Raw genomic sequence first — 20,055 nt, forward strand, 5'->3', positions numbered from 1 at the left:
ATTCCGTGGCTCCCCTATGGGTTAATTATGTTGCATTAGATATCTCTGATTTGGTTTCAAGGTGATTTATCTGAAAATGATCTCATCCTAATTAAAGAGATTGTATTTTTTCAGGTTGCTCATTATAATGTACTTGGTTTGGAAGACTCAAATTATTTTCTTCTTTTGGGAATTGGAGAATTAGCAACTGATATTTATCCTTTCATCTCCAATCCTTCATTGTTAGTTTGTTCAGCTGTATCGGTTCCTTTCTCGTCTGTAACAATGCGTTCCTCCACTGACGAGCTCTTCATCAATCAAGAGAATAGATTTATTCCAGTTCATTTTCTCCAATTAATATCTAGAACTATTTTCATAAATTGCACAATTTTATTAAAAGGGAAGATGTTTCTAATCCTAACATGGCACTATTAAATATTTATTTCTGAGTCGTGATTTGCATACATATGTTGCATCATGATATAATCTGTATAACCATTTCTAGCACTGTAAGGTTGGCCATGCAAAGTTCACTGAGAATAATCGTACTGCAGTCTACAACATCTATATGCTCCCTCTTGGTGATATCATCCGCAGACATGGGGTCAACTTCCACATGTACGCAGATGATACCCAACTCTACTTCTCTGCCTCCACCCTTGACTCCAGGACCACTACTCTGCTGGCAGAATGTCTGTCAGACACCAAGTTCTGGATGAGAGCTAACTTTCTTCAGTTGAACGCCAACAAGACTGAGGCTCTCCTGATTGGTTCCCGTCAGCGCCTCCTCACCTCAGGCGCTGACAACATCACCATCCATGGTTGTACACTCCACCTTGCTAAGCCAGTCCGGACCCTTGGGTCTTGTTTGACCCTCAACTATCCTTTCTACCCCACATCTGCACCATGACCTGCTCTGCCTTCCCCATCTCCGCAACGTTGCCCGGCTTCGACACTGTCTCACACCGCAGACTGACGAAACCCTCATACATGCCTTCATTCCATCGAGGCTCTACTATGTAAACTCACTGCTTGTCGGCCACCCCAACTCCTCCCTCCACAGGCTGCAGATCATTCAGAACTCTGCAGCCCGTGTCCTCTCTCGCACTAGGCTCCCCGACCCTATCATCCCCATCCTTGCCCAAATCCATTGGCTTCCCATCACACAGAGGATGCAGTTCAACATCCTGGCCCTCACCTTCAAAGTCCTCCACAGTCTTGCTCCTCCCTACTTCTCCGACCTCCTAATCCCCTACCACCCTATTCACTCCCTCCGCTCATCGGGCTCCAGTCTGCTTCACATCCCCCGCCTTGCTCGCCCCACTATCGGTGGGCAGGCCTTCTGCCACTCTGCACTCACCCTCTGGAACTCCATCCCGCAGTCCCTCTGTCTCGCCCAGCCACCCTCCTCCCTCCCTCGCCACCTTCAAGACCCACCTCAAGACCCTCCTCTTCGACCGTGCTTTCGATCTCCCTGCCTCCCCCACCCAGATCCTCAGCTCGGGCCGTAACTCTGTCTGTCCAGCACCTTGGGATGTCCTCCCAACGTGAAAGGTTCTATACAAATGTAATTTTGTTGTTGTTGCAGACATATTGAATGTGATACGGATAAATTCATTGATTTAATGAATTTTCTTTTGCAGTGGGGATCAGCAGTGTACCTGTCTTATAAGAAGTCTTTGGCCAAGACTAATGCTATAGCTTACAAAGCCGGTGAGTAGTGCATCGTTGAAGAGATATGGATAAGTAAAGCTGGGCTTTTGAAAAATGGGTAACACTGAATTGTTGGGCTCCTCTGTTATTGGGTTTATTGCGTATATAATAACAACTACAACAACAACTTGCATTTATATGGTGCCCCTCACACTGGATAGTATCCCAGAGCTCTTTGAAATGGAATAATACTGTGAAATGGAATTAATTTGGAGCAATACTGATGTGAACATTTTCTGCAAGTCGTATTGCTGGGTAGATCGACAAGAATATGGAACGGGATTTTGAAAACATTTACAAGACTTCATTCTCTTAGGTTATGATGTCATTTGAGTCCTGGAATTATTTCTGAAATGTTTTTCTTGGTTCCTTAATGTAATGAGGTAATTACAACAGAGGATTGACCTCAGCCATGAGACCTAGCAATGACTGTTCTCCTATGGCACCTATGACTAGAGAAATCTGTTGCAATTTGATTTTGTTGCAGGAAATTACACTGTTGACAGATGTTTTTAACTTCCTTGCTGGCAGTCTTGTAGCACAAGTGCATTGAGCCAATACTTGCTTGCTGCTGACAAAGCACTGGATGCTGTTAGTGATCAACACTATAGTTTACTGTTTGTATTGGAGACATGAAATCAGATCCCTGTCTATACAGTAATCTTTTTCATTTCTGATATGCGTTTAAGTACCTTATTTTTTTAAAAAGTCAAGGCCAAAAATATTTTTTCTGAGTTACCAGAATTGTAAATACTTACTGTTCCAGAGACTGAAATCATAAAAGAAGTTTGCACTTGATATAGGTCTTTATGTCAACCAAGAAGTCAAAACCCTTCATATAATGAGTCGGATTAAGGCATGAGGACTTATTTAGATTTATATACCCATCTAAATGGGAGATACTGGGTCTCCTACCTGCTGGTTGGCAAGTAATATTTCATAGTCAGTCTGTCTGCAGACCAATTGGGAGCCATAGTTTTATTTTTCAGAGTCCTCCCCATGGAGATTTGCAGTTGCTTAACTGAGAACATAATGAAAACTTGGGAGTGCTTTTTAAAAAGAGAGAGATGGTTAATGATTGCTCTGTAAGCAGGCTAGCTATCACTTGAATGGAAAGCCAGGCTGTATCTGTGGAAGATGTAAAGGAGGTATTTATATTGTGCTTACAATATTTCTCCTTATAGTCACTAAGGTACTACATGTCATGGAAATGTAGATATCAACTCTCTCTTGATAAGAATTCTTCTTAAAACATATGCCAAACTGTGCAATTTTTGTTGGTGTAACTAGTTATAAAATAGTTTTGACTTGATTTGGAATATGGAAATTGCACTCATTGGGTGATACAAACTGTTTGCTCACTTTTAATTGCAACCTGAATATGGCTTAACGCAAACTTTCAGTAGCTTTTGTAGCAGTCATTCTTAATGGACTCTAGTGTTGTTTCAGTTTTCTGGAAATTGCTCTTTGTGGGAGCAAAATTTGTATTCAGATTTTTAGATTGAAAGACACTGCAATTGAGGACAGGAGCAGTGAAAAGCCACACTTTTGTACAATGTATAATTGGAAAGATCAGTAACATTAATATGTTTGTTTTTTGTTCTGTTGCTTTAACTACTGTATTGCCTCTTTTGCTGGTCCATTTATTTCAGCATATTACTTTAAAAGATATTATGAATGGGAAGCCAGCACTGTGCTGTGTGCTCAGTATGGAGCAATGAGATGTAGATGTGTCCTTTTTTCTGCAGTCTTTGAAGAATATATCAATGGAAAGCTGCAGGTGTCCGACAGGGAAAGAAATCATAGGATAAATTCTTGGCTGCCCTGCAACCTCCTAGTGGGAGGTGATATGTTTTACTCTCCACGTAGCATATTTTTTGATGTGGATATTTCAAAATCTACATTTGGTATATTTATTAATTTGTTCCCTTGCACATGTGACTCTTAATGACATTTCTAAAATGTGAATAACATGACAAAGACATGAAATGAAATAATATTTTTCAATACGAGGACAAATTTGCAAAACTAAAATGACAGAAAAATCTGTCACTTAGCCTACAAGAATATATCTGCTCTGTAACGTGCGGTGTAGAATAATATCTGTGTGATCTATTCAGGATCATGATTAGTAAAAGTTTGAAAAGTTTAAACGTTCACTCCTTCAGGGATCTTCAATGTTTTACGTGGTACACAAATGCTGCCCATTTTGTGAGGTACCCAGCCACATATAATTGCTTTGGATCTTCATCATGCACATTTTTGAACAGTGTCTTGCTGTTGCAGGCGTTGGTTTCTAATCTTGCTATTGTATACAGTGTCCACAAAGGTTAAATGTTTTAATTTCTCGCTATGATTTTCTGTCTTTCAAAGGCTTGATATGCAGGTATCCAGAAGAAGATTATGAATCCTTTCCATTGCCTGCATCTGTACCTCTCTTTTGCTTGCCTATGGGTGCAACCATTGAGTGTTGGCCTTGTAATACCAAATATCCACTCCCTGTCTTCTCTACGTTCGTGTTAACTGGAGCTTCGGGAGAAAAGGTACATTTATAACAACCTTGTTGTGATGCAATATTCAATGCATTTCTCCGATACTGGTTATGTAAGTCTTGTTTGAAGTTAATTTGTTCTATTTTTAGATCAAAATTGTACCAAATTGTTTTTACCTATTATATTATCCACACTTGTTATATAATCCAATTGTCAGCACGTGACATATTGAATTCATTTCTTACCCGTTGACCACGGACTTAAAATGGGAGAAAATTGGGTGTACTAGTTGGTCATGATAAGTAAGGGTACTATTCTGATGGAACAGGAGGTTTAAATTTAATTAAAATAAATTGCAATGGCTTTGGTGTATTTCCAATTCTGTTATTGCAGCATTTGTGTATACGAGGTTATGTGAAATACAATCCCATTTTAGCCTCTTTAATAACTATTTACTATACTTTGGAGGAAAGTGCAAAACAAAACCAGATGTATTTTGCTGGCTGCCTGAGCACTGATGAGTAAATTATACGAAGAAAGTGTTTGAAGTGTATTCCCGAACTAATTGCAATCATTTGTACTTGATTGAGTGGGATGTTTCTGTTTTCACCATCGCAGTTTATCAAATAGGTAATTACATATTGATCTTGTGCCTTGATGATAATATAATATATAATAATGCCTCAAACTTACTCATTGTTCCTAGGTTTATGGAGCAGCTATTCAGTTCTATGAGCCTCTTCCTCAAGAGAGCCTGACAGATAAGCAGCGATCACAGCTGGGGTTGGTCAGTGCTATGGACCGAAAACCCATCCTCTCCAAAACAGTTCACACAAACAAGTGCATCTGCCTCCTGTCACACTGGCCATTCTTTGATGCCTTTCGAAAATTTCTCACATTTTTGTATCGATATTCCATCTCTGGACCTCATGCACTACCTATTGAGAAGTAAGTCTTTCTTACTTAATAAGATCATTCTTTCCTGTCTACAGGAGATGCTTAAATTCTAAATATATTAAACACTACATGATGCTAGTTACTTAATAGATTCAGTGAACGATTCTTAATGAAGTTTTGGAGTTGATGCAGATTTTAATAATAAATCACAAAATAACATTTATTTGTTGTTGGCAAATACAGATTCCTGCACACACTCACCCTGTGTATGCATCATGCTTTAATAACGTTTATATCTCTATTTTGCAGACACATCTGCCATTTTATGCACAATGCCCCATTTCCTTCTCCACAGAGGCCAAGGATTCTCGTGCAGGTGAGTGTATCTGCATGACAAACCACTTATATTCAATCTATTGTTAAAAAAAGATCTGATGTATATTATTACAGTATCATTCCAGCTGGAATATGTTACTGTGAAATGTATCCTTATTGATAGTTATATAATTTATACGAGAAGTATATATCACTGTAATATCTGCACTGATCATTGTACAGTGATGTAGTTTGTCTCGCAATAAGATCAAATTTTAGGATAGTTTTACAATAAGAAAATACTTACCTCCAGAAGCAAAATGGGGGTCCGTTAAGAGGCCTAAAATAGGTAGAAAAGTGTTGAGAAAATTAAGGATCCATGAAATAAAAGAGGTAAAAGGATTGGAGCTTCTCTTGACTGATGTCCTGCTTCTCCTGGGACTGGGAGAGGGGAAATTTGCTGCAGCTAGAATTACATTATTTAGGTGCTATTGAATTTCAATCTGCCACACAATCTTCTATTTCAGCAATCACCTCATGATTCTTTGATGCTTTGTCAACCGGTATCATCCCCACTCCCATTGAGGTAAGCATATCATTCACTTTCTACTTGGTACCTAATTTGTTATCCAGACTTTTTTTTCCAAGCATTCGAGTCCCATTTTTATTCAGTTTTCTTCACACTTCTGAATTGTGCACAAATTTCCAGAGCAAAGCGAGGTAGATGAAGATTTGCCCCAGCATTGCACTGCTTCCCTTCCTTTCCCCCACCTTCCCTCCCAACTTTGGAGGTAGAGCAATTTATCTAAGAGAAGATTTTAGTTTAAAAAAGGAATTGGAAATCTGAAAGTATTGGGAATTCACAGGAGTTCAATCAGCATCTGAAAGAGAAAGATACATTAAATGTTTCATTGTATGACCTTTTGTCTACACTTCCAAAGGGACCTCTTTGTTTCAAAGTCATAGACGTGGGCAAATAGCCTTGTGATGCAAGGTCTAAAGCAGGGGAGAAATTATTGAAAATGTTGGAGCTGACAGGAGGTGAACACAAATCATCATTTTCTTCACAGAACAATGCTGATATCTGTCCTTTTGCTTTCAGCGGTGGCAGTTTCATTACTTTGCTACAAAATCTGGGACCTGAAAATGCTATATCAATGCTGCTATACGCTGTGACCGAACACAAAATTCTCATCCACTCTCTCCGACCAGCTGTGCTGACTAGTGTGGCGGAAGCACTTGTATCTGTGAGTACAAAACTGGACTTGTTGAGGGATTCTTTGTAAGGAAATTGGCACAGTTAGACTTTTTTTATTTGCCACTTTTGTTCCCAAAATGGGTTATTTGAGTTTAATCTCTCTTTTCATTTGTTGGAATAATCCACTTGATAATCAGACTTTTTCAGCTTTCAAAATTTATGCACATCTTTCATTTAAAATCTGCAAATATTGTTATGTAAATTTGTGATGGACATTATTACCTAAGTTGGAATAATTTTCTTTTAAAAGATCTGGTTATAATTTACATTTGAGGAGAGATTTTATTGCAAAGGTTATGGAATTAGAATGTGTTCTGTCTATTTTGGCTTTGTCAGACTGCCTCATTTCGCAGTATAATGCGAGCTGTGTTAGCAGTAATCAAAGAGAATATTTACTCACTGACACAAAGGGGCTTCCTCTGTAATTCAGTTGTTAATGAGGGAATTTTATCATCAGTCATGTTTACCAATCCCATTCTGCAAAGATTTAGGAATTACATTTTTTTTAAAAACAGAATTTCAGAATTTAAAAGTTAATGCTGAATAGTAGTTTAATTTTAATATTCAACTGCATTTCAGCAGCAGACATTTCTTTGCCCTTCAGACTCAAAAGACTGATAATAAACTAAGAGAAACATTTGAGCAGTTAAATGCTATTTAGTGTATGGGCTGCAAAGTTGTAAATCTGATAACTCTAACTTTTATCGAGGACCAGAAAAATAGTCACTGCAACAGTACATGAGTAAGAGTCAAATGTTTGCAGAGCAGTGTCCCACAAACAGTCGTGGATTGAGTTACCAATTTATTTATCATGAGGGATTCCTATCCCCAGAAAGCGATCCACCAATTAACTAAAAACTGGGTTCTTACTGCTAGGTAAACAGGTGTTATGGAGTAATAAAACTTGCCTTGTAGTTCACTGGTTAATTCTGCACTACAATAACTTTTGCATACAGTGAACAGAGTTTCAGGCAATTAGGCTCTGAAGGACAATAAGAAGCAGGAGAAGCAGAATATTTATTATCTTTATACTTGGTATTTCAGGTTAGGAGGATGTCCCAAAGCTCTTAAAAGGCTATATTATAAGGTGCAGAGACTGTATGTTCTGTGGCTGAACAATTTGCAGCTTGGGGATTAACATCCAAATTCTTTTTTCTTTTTTTCTTTTCTTTTTTAAAGCGCTCTAAGACGCCCTCCGGTGTGGAGGGCGCTATATAAATCCAAGTTGTTGTTGTTAAGTTGTTTTTTTGATAAGTTATGGATAACTGTAACAGCTTTCGTGTTGCGACCATAAACATGGAGGTGTGATATTAATGCCAGGAACATGACCTTATTTCTGACAGCTTGACCTTGGTTATCAAATACATGTTTTACTTGGGCTGCATTAGTGAAGACCATAAAGAAACACAGATTCTATTTAGGTCATAGATTTTGGCACTGCCATAAAGGGGAAGAAAATTTAATTAAAATATGCAAAAAACAAAGTTGAACTCATTCTGAAAATATATGTACACTTGCTTGCTCTTGTCACCAGATTTTATGATTTAAGCATTGTGTTATGCATTAAATCCAACTGCCTCTCCAGATTAAGAAAAGGATGTCAAATGTTTAACAAGGCATTCAGGATCCCATGACTCCTGATTATCTGGGTGAGCTACTATGATCCATGCCACGCAGCACAATGCTATTGGCTGTAGCTCGACCTTCTGGAGTCACACTAATACAATACAAATTTACATTTATATAGTGCCTTTCACGTCAGGAAGATGTGCCAAAGCACACTGACAGTCTTGTCTTGGCAATAATCTCTGCAATGTGAGCTATAATGTAACTAACTAAATTACATAAACTGGAAACTTGGATCAGGCTCATTCTAAAAGAAAGTTTTGAGTGAAATTATTGAACAGACTCAACCAACCTTGACTTCTATTTGTGTAATCAATGACAATGTACATTGTGAAAACTATTTTAGTCATATGTTAGACTTTATTCTTTTTATGGTTATTTTTCAAATTATTACAGATCCTAGCACGTAAATAGAGTAAGTGACAGATTCAAACGGTTATGAGATTTGAGATTTTTTTAAGCAAGTTTGTGAGAATAGCTTAATGTGAAACTGCTGACAAATCGATGCTGAGTCAGTTGTACAATGAAGCAACGCTTGACGGAAATGTTCAAGCTATGATGAAAATATTGACAATGTTTTTTTTATTTGCAGATGATATTTCCATTCCATTGGCCATGCCCATACATTCCTCTGTGCCCCCTGGCTCTTGCCGATGTGCTCAGTGCTCCTTGTCCCTTCATCGTAGGGGTTGACTCACGCTACTTTGACCTCTATGATCCACCGAATGACGTAAGCTGTGTGGACCTGGATACCAACACCATCTCACAGTAAGCCTTTCATCATGTTGCTGTTTGCTTTTACAGTTTGGGAGTTTAAAACTAGGTTGGAAATAGAGATGGAGTGAGAAAAGGGATGCAGTTTTATGAGTTGTCTACATTTTGAACAAATGGATCCCACTGTACATTGCATTCAAACTTTGTAATTTGATTTTGTGTTCCTTTGAAGTTATGTGTTCCTTATTAAATTTGCACTTCCCCTCCCCCCCCCCCCCCCCACTACAAATGAGTTCTATTCATGTTCACAAAGCAATTCACTTGAAGCTGGAAGCAGCAATATATATATATAACATTGTGGCTTTGTAATCTGTTAAATAATTAAAATAGTAAATCTGACTGATGGTACAAAGATATTGTTACAGCTTTGTACTTGCCTCCAACACCATTCACAATGGATATTGTTGGCAATCTGGTGAAAATGACTGAAAGAGCAATTTTTAAAGTTGCTTATTTGTCCCCAAGACTTGTAATTTGAAAAAAAAATTATTTCAGAACTGAAGACAGAAAGAACCTTACATGGAAGATCCTGCCGAAGAAAGCTTGTAAAAATCTGATGAACTCTTTAAACAATCTTTACGAACAGCTTGCAGAACGTAAGTAAAGAAAAAGCTGTATAACGCTACAGCTTGTTAGTGCTCTTCAAACTGGGAATAAGCCCTGGGGATTTGTACAGTAAATTAAAGCTCCAGGTAGGGATTGGTTAAGAATGCCTCACGAGGCACTACAGTGCCAGCTCTGGACATCAAGAATAAAAAGCCATCGCTTTGATCACAGGTCTTTTAGTATTTGTAAGCGAGCTCTTTTTTTTCATGGGACAATGATTTTTAAGGAAACTTAAAGGCAAGACCATTGTAAAGCTATATTTAACTGAATTTATCCTGAAGCTCACTGACTTACTGGAGTACGAATCCAAGTGTGCTGCCAACCCTCTGGTACCTCGGCCAAACCCCATTGTTATAGAAGTGTAGGGTCTGTAAGCCATTCATTTGTTCTTCCATTATGTATTACCATGCATTGCTACACTGCACTAATGTGTGTTGCCATCAGCCCTCCACTTTATGCACTAATCTTTGTAATAAGGTGAATAAACCTATAACTTGTGTAACTGGGACTCATTTCCTTACAGTGCAGCAAAGGCCGAGGGAAGAGGCTTTAATGGAGATGACAATGAATGACTGTGATTTAAACTCTGGTAAGAAGGTGCAGGTGTTGGAGATGGAAATACAAGAAGTCTTCCTCCGATTCATGGCCTCCATATTGAAGGGTTACAGATCTTATCTTCTACCCATCACACAGGCTCCTTCTGAGAAAGCAACTGATGCAAGCTCACTGTTTGATCTTCAAGGTTAGACAGAAATCATTACAAAAATATTTCAGATGGCAAATATCAGTTCCTCAAAAATGTTGATGATAAATTAGAAATTTTCCATATGAAAGATTTATTTTAAAAAGAGGTTTCCTCTGCATCTTTCTATGCCATGTCTCTATAGCCTGAAGGTGATCTACTCCTTCAACATAATTTTTGCATGTAATGCTGATCTATTTCTAATTTATTTGTTGAACTGTGTTTGTATTTTCTAAGAGTTGTGGTAGTTATATTATTTATTGCTCTCTTAGTATCTTCTTATTTGACTTTTCAACCAACGTCCACACCAATGCCACTGTACATTCAGCTGTTTGAAGATGCTCAAGAGAATTCTAGGTGCCTGACCCTCCAATGTAATCTCCTTTTGTGGAAGTGGAGGGGAAAAGAAAAAGCTGTATATAATATAAATCTTTATAATATTAATCTCAACATTAACTAATTCTCTGTAGGTTTTCTAAAGAGTCGAGACCGGTCTCACCAGAAATTCTATTCATTGATGACAAAAACTCAAATGTTTATCCGGTTCATTGAGGAATGTTCCTTTGTAAGCGACAAGGACGCAAGTCTAGCATTCTTCGACGATTGCGTCGATAAAGTAAGTCATTTTTTNAAAAAAAGACGAGTCTTTTTGTGACTTTTCCAGCTATAGTCGTATTACCTATATGATTACTAATGTTTTCTAATAATCTATTCTACCTCTAAATATGCTTAATTCTCTGGAAAATGAATGACAGGCAGTAATGTCAGTTTAATTTATCTTCACCCTTCTTGAGTGCTATAGTTTTAAGGATCCTGAGCAGTCTATCACTCTTTCCTCCGGACTACTTACAGTGACACATATCATAATGAACCTAAAGCGTTCCTGAAATATGTACAGTTCAGGAAAGGAAGGAAAGCAGCCTTGCAAGTTGATCAAAACTTGCTGCTTCACTGTTCTCTGAACTGGTGATACAAGGTGGTGGCTCCTGTCTGCCATTCAGTAGCAACTCAAATTATTTTGTTTTTTTCAAAAAAGTTTTCTTAAAAGATACAATTGCAATATTAGTCAGTGAGCAATATCATAATATTAAAGCCCTTTTAAATAGGAAAGTCTTAAAACTGATAACATTAAATGTAATAGTGATTTGTACTGCTCCTCGTATCATCCTGGATCTTTATTGAATATATACATTTATCTCATTGGCTTCCTGATTGTTCTTTCTTTGTCAAGCTTTTCTATTCAGAGAGGAATTCTGATAAAGGAATTAAGGTAAGACTGTTAGGGACTTTTGTCTCCTCTTGAACTCTCTAAAGAGTAATACTGAAACATACTCGTTATAATTTTTAGCTAGTCAATGCTTCACTATCTAGCTATTATAGTCATTTATATCCTATTGCATTTTATCACATGATGTCGTATTAGTATCTAGATTTCAATAGTCATAAGGGCAGTCCACTATTAATAAACAAGCAGGTTTGTGTTTCATAAAGAGAAGTAGGCTAACTTTAGAACTGAAAGCCAAGGTCACTAAATCCCACAAGCAGGATCTGTTCTAGAGTAAGCACGGTCTGATAAATAGGTTTCTGCACTTGTTGTTCAATTATACCCTCATGGTTTACTTGGAAATGGTGTAATATTGAGATTTTTATTAGTGAGATTATATAATATGCTATTGTGGATACATCCACATGATTTGAGAGTACCCTTATAAGACATACTCATTTTTCTTAGCTTTGTAAATTTTTTTTAAGAAGACATCTCCTATTTATTGAGAAATTATATTACAATAATATATGTTTTAGCCTATAGAGATCCTCCATTTTCCTTCTCTGCACCTATTTCGGTGTGAACTCGTGTCTCGGTATCCCTGAAGGCTAGTTTGAAGGGTCTAAGCAAGGAAATCATCACTATCAGCTTCACATTTGTCCAGGAATGTTTTCTAGAGTTGCGTGTCTCCAGGTAGACTTCCAGGTCAATCGAAAGCATCAGCTCCCTTTACAATCAATGCATTAGTATTAGAACACACCCAGCCAGTCAGTATATTATTACAGACATTAGCAGTATTACCTCTATATCTGATATTAGGAGTCAGCATCTCTGCATAGTCTATTAGCAGAGAGTATCTCTATATCGTCTGATTATCCATACTGTGCCATATTATTCTGTGTAATAGTTCTATGTAACTGCTTACATAGAAAGGGTGGAGCGGAGATCTGAAAGCAGTACAAAATTAAGGGCATCTTCTTATAGGTATGATGTATATTTTTATAGTACAGAAATAGTAAAGATAGCTCTCTTTAGTTGTTCCTTCTCATTTAATACTATTCACAATCAAAAATCCCAAATAATAAGTAAGTTGGAACTAAACCTTGTGATGTGAACGGCCCAGAGACTTGTATGATGTGGAGGCCTTCGGGTTATTTTCCCTTAAGGGGCACATTACATCCTCCTGCTCAGGACTCGGTTGCACAAATGCTGACTGGTAGAGAGCCAAGTGGTTAAGAAACTTTTGCTAATGGCTTTGTAGCTGCACTAGTAAAATATTAATTTAATTGGATAAGCTGTGCCTGTGAACAGTGCTGAGGTTGCTCTCCATTCAGCTTCCCAAGGAATTTGCAATTTTGCTTCGGGTAAGACAAAGAGCAAAAGTAGGTCGCCTACCATTCTCTGAATGTTGAAGATTATTGGTTAGTGAACTGAGTGACCCGCACTCGTCTCTCACCAATAAAAGCTTCTTAGGTGCCTTTGAAAATGCAATGGTTTCATAAAAATTCCCTCAACTCATAAGCCAACTTTATTCATTAAAGCAGATTTAGTAACCAATCTTGTGTCAATGCTTAAAATAAAGCACCGACCTCACTTTCGAACATCCTGACATGTTTTATAGTCGAGCTTTATTGCATTCCTGACAGCTAATGGACCTTTTATTCTCTTAATGAGATTGTACTGTGTTGGAGCAAAGCCTGTTTTTCAGTGAAGGGGTCAAATGTATCGGAAGGCTTTCATTGCACACAGAACTTGCTGTATTAGACCAGGCTTGAAATTGTGCGCTATTTGCATGATTGAGCCAAATGAGCATTAAATCTGTTTTGTCACTTTGTAAGCATGAACGAATTGAGATGGAATGGCCAGGTTGATATCTGTTTTTATTCCTCTAATTGTCCTTAAGGGATAACATATGTTGTGGCTGCTCAGTTGATGAAAGTGTGTATTGGAATGCAACTATAGAGCTTGACATGTAGGAGATGAGGATCATCTAAATGCAGTAACAATCCTGATATTGTTTTTAAGTAGGAGAAACTTGCCCTACTTAACTTATTATAATTAGTTAATAGCTGAATAATTCTTTCTGTATTTTTACTTTCTCATTCTTCATACACAAAGATAAAAGTATGTTTGGGAGAGATAGTCATACTTCAAAATAAAATAGAAACAAGATGAAATAGGGCAGCTAAATAGTGATGTGATTGCATTGTTTGTTAGAGGAGTCTCTTTTCTGCTTCATGGATTGCTCCCATGCTTCTCCACGTGTCACTGATAGTTGTGGATGCTATTTTGGAGGCAACAGACAGTACAGACACAATCCCAACAAAGGGGAAAAAAGGTACAAAATAATAATTAAAAAAGCACTCATCCATCCAAGGTGATCGATCTACTGTGCTTAAGATTTCATTTCCTGTCACTTGTGGTTATGGTTCTATATAAGGCAGAGTGAAGAATCTGCCTGTGAGCAATGCACAGTGTGACTGATGCTGACATGAGTGATTGTCTTTTGAATTAACTCAGCTGGAAGTGGAGCGCCCAGATGACATGCGACTGATAGAACTGGACGAGTCTCACAGGAGTGAGCACACAGTGTTCATCACACCTCCTGAACTGCCAGCCCTGCCCAATGAAGAGGAGCATCCACTTCAGTACAGGTACCAGAGTGAAGCCTTTGGGAGTGAGATGCCCCTTGTGAATCTTTTGCTTTATTTTGTTGCTCCTCAGTTTATTCTCAAAGTTATAATAAATCTTGACTATAAAATTATGAGGTCTGACCTGTCAAAGGACACATCACCAACAACAAGGATACTAATATACAATATTTTGAAAATAAATTGTAATTTCAAGACTTATTTTAACGATTTTAAGATTTATCTTTTTGCCCCTCTTTCCCCCCTCCCACACACCACTTTGTCTGTCCATCCAGCACATGTTGAATGTTGCACATGTGAAGCACTTTGAGACATCCTCCTGATGTGGAAAGTCTTATGTAAATTGTAATTGTATTTCTGGGTTTGGGTATGTAGCAAAAGAGAATACTTTTGCTGGTGTTGATGCAACTGTAAACAAGCTCTATTAGCTAATGCTTTGTCTAACCTAATTTACGTGGCATTCAACTTCAACTAAGACAGTATTGGTTGCAAATTGTGTTCTATCGATTGTATTTGCAATACGCATGTTTCACTCTTGGTTGTTCTCTATCTGATTTTTTTTCCTCCTTCAGTTACAATGGCTTTCCTGTGCTGACGCCAGAGCTGTTCGACACACCCAAGGGTTTACTTAAGACTCATTCTAGCAACTTATCTTCAAAAAACAGTTGTCCCAGCAGTCCAGCACCAATGGTCAGAAGAACTAAGCAGGTACTTTGTTGCTAATGTGTGCGTTTCAAATATTATCAGAACTTAGAAGAATTAAAATATTATTTAGAATACTTTTAATAATCAGATGTATATACATTTATTGTGATGTGGCCTTTAGATAATATTTGATAAGTAATGTTTTTTATATGTATTTCTATATTCTCTGCATACGTGGGAGTGACATACAACTTAGCAAAACAGTGATTTTAAAATTGGGATTGACTTGTCTACAGTTGTACAACTACCTTTTACGCTGTGTGAGTAGATCTGTTCATCTCAATCATTTTTTTCAAATCCATTACAGGAGATCAAATCAGCTCAGAAAATTGCAAAAAGATATTCGTCAATCCCACAGATGTGGTCAAAATGTCTCCTACGTCACTGCTACGGCCTGTGGTTTATCTGCCTGCCTGCCTACGTGAAGGTTTGCCATTCGAAGGTCAGGGCTCTTCGCACAGCTTATGATGTACTGAGAAAGATGCAGGTCAAGAAGCTTGAGCCACCAGACGAGGTATCCAATCTGCTCACAATCAGGATTGTAGCTCTGTGAAGCCTTTAGTATGAGTCGGTGGTTGAGTGGGAAGAAAAGAAGTCCTGTTTAAAAAAAAATCATTTAAGCATCATTTAATAGTAAACTACTTCATGCTCACCTTTTGTTTCATCTAATATGTAACAAAGGAAATTCCAGTTTTAGTTTTTTTTTGTACCTTAACAATAGTGGAAATTTCCCAAACACATTTACTGCAGAAGGTTACATTTACTGCATTTAATATACATGAGTAGCAAAGCGTAGCCCCTCACTCAAAGAAAATTCAGCATCCTACATTGTACTTTATTTTTTATTTATGGAGATGTCATTTCAGATCTCCATTCTCCTCCCAAGTTGTGTGTGGCATATTGTATTCCAAGTTATTTAATTCAGGCATTTTGTTCAATGTGAATCTTATTTTCCTGAAGAATGTCTTGTTAACAGAAGGAATGTTTTCTTCCCCAGGTGTGTTACCGGGTTCTAATGCAGTTGTGTGGACAATATGGGCAGCCAGTGCTGGCTGTCCGGGTTTTATTTGAGATGAAGAAAGCTGGGGTTCACCCCAATGCTATTACATATGGGTACTATAACAAGGTAAGAGTCTGCAAATGCTGGAAGTGGAGCATCAGAATGTAATGTACTTTATTTTGCTAATGCTGCCAACTATTATTTGATAGTTAATACTATCCACTATTAATAATAATCCTGGGTGATACACATATTGTTTCTCTTGCCTGTCCAACTAATATTGAAATAACCTTTGTGCGTTTGATGTCACCAAACTCAGTTTTAATGAGTCGCCTATGAACTGTGTTTTGTAGTTTGTATGTATTATTTGGCTGGTTGGTTGATGGAGCTTCTCATTGTGTTTTGCAGGCAGTTTTGGAGAGCACGTGGCCATCAAGCAACGGAGGCGGATACTTTCTGTGGATGAAAATAAGGAATGTTCTGCTTGCGACAGCTCAATTTCGAAAAGCTTTGAAAAAACTTCCATCAAACCCACCACAGACCCCTGTACTCTCGGGTATGACAAATTTGGGTTAAAGCATTGTGTGCCAGTTAGAAACGTCCTTCTGTAATACATGTTTATTTAACCGTCCAACATTGATAATCTTGCTCATTTAGCATAGGGAATGCATCCCTTCGATTAATTAAGTAGGGCTTTATAAACCAATAACATAAGAAATGCTAGACGAAAAACGATTAAGGTCCATCTAGTTCACCTTCTACCTTCCTGGCAGTCACATGCACATATGTCCTCAATTACTTATGTACTGTATCACATAATGTTATATCCTAAAAGAAAACTAATCTGTGTTTGCAAGAATCAACACTTTCTGCTTCAACCATCTCCTTAGGGAGCTTGTTCCATACGTTCACTATTCGCTCACTGAAATAGTGTTTGCGTAGATTCGTTCTGAATTTACCCCCCTTCAGTCACAGGCCGTGTCCTCTGGTTTTACTATTCTGGACAACTTGAAACAGCCTGTCATGATCTATATTCTCTTTCCCCTTTAGAATCTTAAAGACAGCAATCGTGTCACCTCTCAATCTTTTCCAGCGTGAACATACCCAATTTACTTGATCGCTTCTCATAGTCCGGTCCCTCCATTCCTTCAATCATTTTGGTTGCCCTCCTCTGTATTTTCTCGATTTCTTCAATATCCGTTTGTAGTCCTGCGACCAGAACTGTACACACAGTCTCTAAGTATGGTCTCACCAATGATTTATGCAGTGGCAGGATTACCTCAGTATTTTAGCTTGCTTTTGATCTTTCGATACATCCTAACATCTGGTTTGCTTTACTCACTGCCATAGAGCATTGTTGGGAGAGCTTCAATTTATTGGCAATCAGAACCCCAGGTCCTTTTCATTTTCCATACATATTATTTTCCTTCCGTTCAAATAATAGTTCGAATAATAGTCCCTTCTAGGATTTTTTGTCCCCATGAGAAGTACTTTACATTTCTCCACATTGAATTTCATCTGCCACTGATCTGCCTAATTCCCAAGTACGTTCAAATCCTCCTGTAACCGATCTTGTTCAGCTTTGCAATCTACCACATTTATTAGCTTAGTGTCATCTGCAAACTTAGCCACTGTGCTTGCGACTCCTAGTTCCAAATCATAGAATACCTCAAAGAATAATTCAGATTGAGCTTTCCTTTGTGAGTGTTTTGGTTCTTGGTTTTAATTTTGAGTTAATTTGATACAAGGTTGCAGTAAATCAAAATCTTTTATTTCAAAAAGAGCTCTTATTGATCAACACTCCTTTAAAATCGATTTTGGTTAATGATAGTTGTATTAATGTTTTCTGTTCTCTAAGCAGATGGCAGTGACCTGGACGCCGTCAGCCACGGCAGCATGGATAGTTCTAATGACACTAACACTGTGGAACAACCCCAATTCAGCTCTGAGCTGATGAAAGTAGATTCCACTGATGATAGATCTAGTACAGGTACATTTAAGAGATGTCACCAATATCTGTCCACTCAAATTTCTCTCTTTTATTTATTCATTCTTCTTGCTTTCCCTGTGCAATTATCTGCTTGCTGCCATTTTGTCTGTTGTCTTTGCTTTCCTAAATAACCTTGCTTGTTGTGACCATGTCTTACCTTCCAAATGTTCTTTTCCTATCTGTTGCATCTTCCCTTCGCTTCCCCCCCCCCCACCCCCCACTCCATGTTTACTTTCTGCACACAGCTAGGCTTGGTTCTAGCTATGGATATGACAGCCCAGAATTCTGGTACGAAAGATTCCCATATCACACTCTATGGATTTCCCCAGAATTGCAAGATGCCCGTGGGTTTTCAGGTAATTGTACCCTGTCTGTCCAATCTCTTTTCTTGACTTTTTTTCTATTTCTGTTTCTCTTCAACCATTTCTCATAAACTTATTTTCTTTAATTCTGCTATCTGTTTTAAAGACAAGCTGTGTCTAAAAGTGTAGAAAAGTCCTGTTTTTTGTTATAAAGCAATTTGTCAAAATTTTCATTTTGTATCCGTGTCAAATCAGTACAAAATCACTCAATTAGTTGGAATAGAATTTTTCTAATGGTGAACTTTAGCCATTAAGGTGGGATTTTCGCTGAGGTGGCTGCCCATGTGGCTTTGGAAAGAGACCCAAGAGGCATACAAATTATCTGAAGTGATTTTCCCTGTTTTTTCCTTTCCTATCCAAGTATGTCATCTCTGCTTGTCAGATTCCACTTGATCAGGAATTCACCCAGTGGCCTTCACAGCATGAACTAGTTAAAAGATCATGCACAGAGTTTTTAAATTCAGTCCATAGAATGATATATCAAGTAATGAGTTACTTTGAAATGTTATACAGGTAAATGTAGCTGATAATCTACAAAAGTAACACCTCACACACAACAATGAGATGAACAACTGACCTGTGTTGTTAAAACAGATTTGGATGAGGAAGAAATATTGGCCAGAACAAGAGAACTAACTCACTGTCTAGTGTTTTCCAAATAGTATAACATTCATATAAACCAAAAGAGAAGGCAGACGAGATCTGAAAGACAGCTCTTCAGTAGTTCAATCGTTCATTGACATGTCCTTTGATGATGCTGTACTGCATTGGAGTACACTTCAGTAACACAATACTGCATTGGAGTGTCAGCCTGGACAAATCACCTAGGCTGATCATGGACACTTTCTAGTTGATGGTTCAAGAAAAAAGTTGGCAACTCCATAGGAACAACTTGGGTTCTTGTCCTATTGCTTAAGGGGTGATTTATGGGACAGAATTGGAGAGGGACTTATTAAAAAAAACTTGATTGTTTTACACAGCAAATTTTGCAGTGCTTGGAAGTGATCTGGGATGGTGGAGTGTGAGTGTTGAATGCCAATGAGATAAAATGTATAAAAGTGCCTGCTGTAAGAGGGATTTTAATCAATATAATATGTTATTTCATCTTAGAAATTAATTTGAGGAAACATTTGCTCAGTATCTAGGATTACATTATTTCATGTGGCGAATTATTTTGAAGGTTTTGGCCAAGCCCCAACCAATATTTAAAACCTCTCAAGTTACACTATTTCTCAGCTGGCCCTGAGTTTGCAGATTGGAAAACTTCATCCAGAGGAAAGGAGGAACATCTGGCTCTTCCATGTAAACCATTCCTCCTATTGTTTGATGGCAGCCAAGAAAAGGTCAGCTGGCCACACTGCACATCATATTGCTCTCCATAGGAAATAGGGTGGAGTTGTTCCAAAGGGTGAGGTTTTTAAATGGAAAACATGTGAAATAAGGGAAATAGCTTTACTAACTAGCTTTACTTTCTATACAGGGATATTTTTTTGTGGCTTAAAATGCCCTTTTATTTTGTTTCCACTCTTAAGGTGGTCAATCTGATCTTGGTTACAACTCCTTATCGAAAGAGGAAGTTAGACGAGGAGAAGTGTCTTCAGGCCTTGAACCCGAGCAGTCTGCTACAGACAAACCTGTGGACAAGGATTACAAGAAAGGCAGTGACTCCAGTTCATGT

The 20,055-nt window shown here is 38.0% G+C and overlaps 1 protein-coding gene across 1 annotated transcript in view; it reads left to right on the forward strand.

The window, feature by feature from the left end:
• Window positions 1-20,055, forward strand: part of dennd4a (DENN/MADD domain containing 4A) — a 35,229-nt gene that overhangs the window by 4,254 nt on the left and 10,920 nt on the right. The window contains 17 exon segments of the mRNA XM_007905468.2: window positions 1,623-1,692; window positions 4,066-4,235; window positions 4,891-5,132; window positions 5,391-5,457; window positions 5,924-5,982; window positions 6,499-6,643; window positions 8,873-9,048; window positions 9,550-9,650; window positions 10,184-10,402; window positions 10,873-11,018; window positions 14,190-14,323; window positions 14,893-15,028; window positions 15,333-15,539; window positions 16,023-16,151; window positions 16,434-16,581; window positions 17,887-18,015; window positions 19,910-20,053. Of these exon segments, the coding sequence (XP_007903659.2) occupies window positions 1,623-1,692; window positions 4,066-4,235; window positions 4,891-5,132; window positions 5,391-5,457; window positions 5,924-5,982; window positions 6,499-6,643; window positions 8,873-9,048; window positions 9,550-9,650; window positions 10,184-10,402; window positions 10,873-11,018; window positions 14,190-14,323; window positions 14,893-15,028; window positions 15,333-15,539; window positions 16,023-16,151; window positions 16,434-16,581; window positions 17,887-18,015; window positions 19,910-20,053 (2,422 nt within the window).

The sequence above is a fragment of the Callorhinchus milii genome, unplaced genomic scaffold (assembly GCF_018977255.1).
Source record: "Callorhinchus milii isolate IMCB2004 unplaced genomic scaffold, IMCB_Cmil_1.0 Scaffold22, whole genome shotgun sequence".
Taxonomy (NCBI): Eukaryota; Metazoa; Chordata; class Chondrichthyes; order Chimaeriformes; family Callorhinchidae; genus Callorhinchus; species Callorhinchus milii.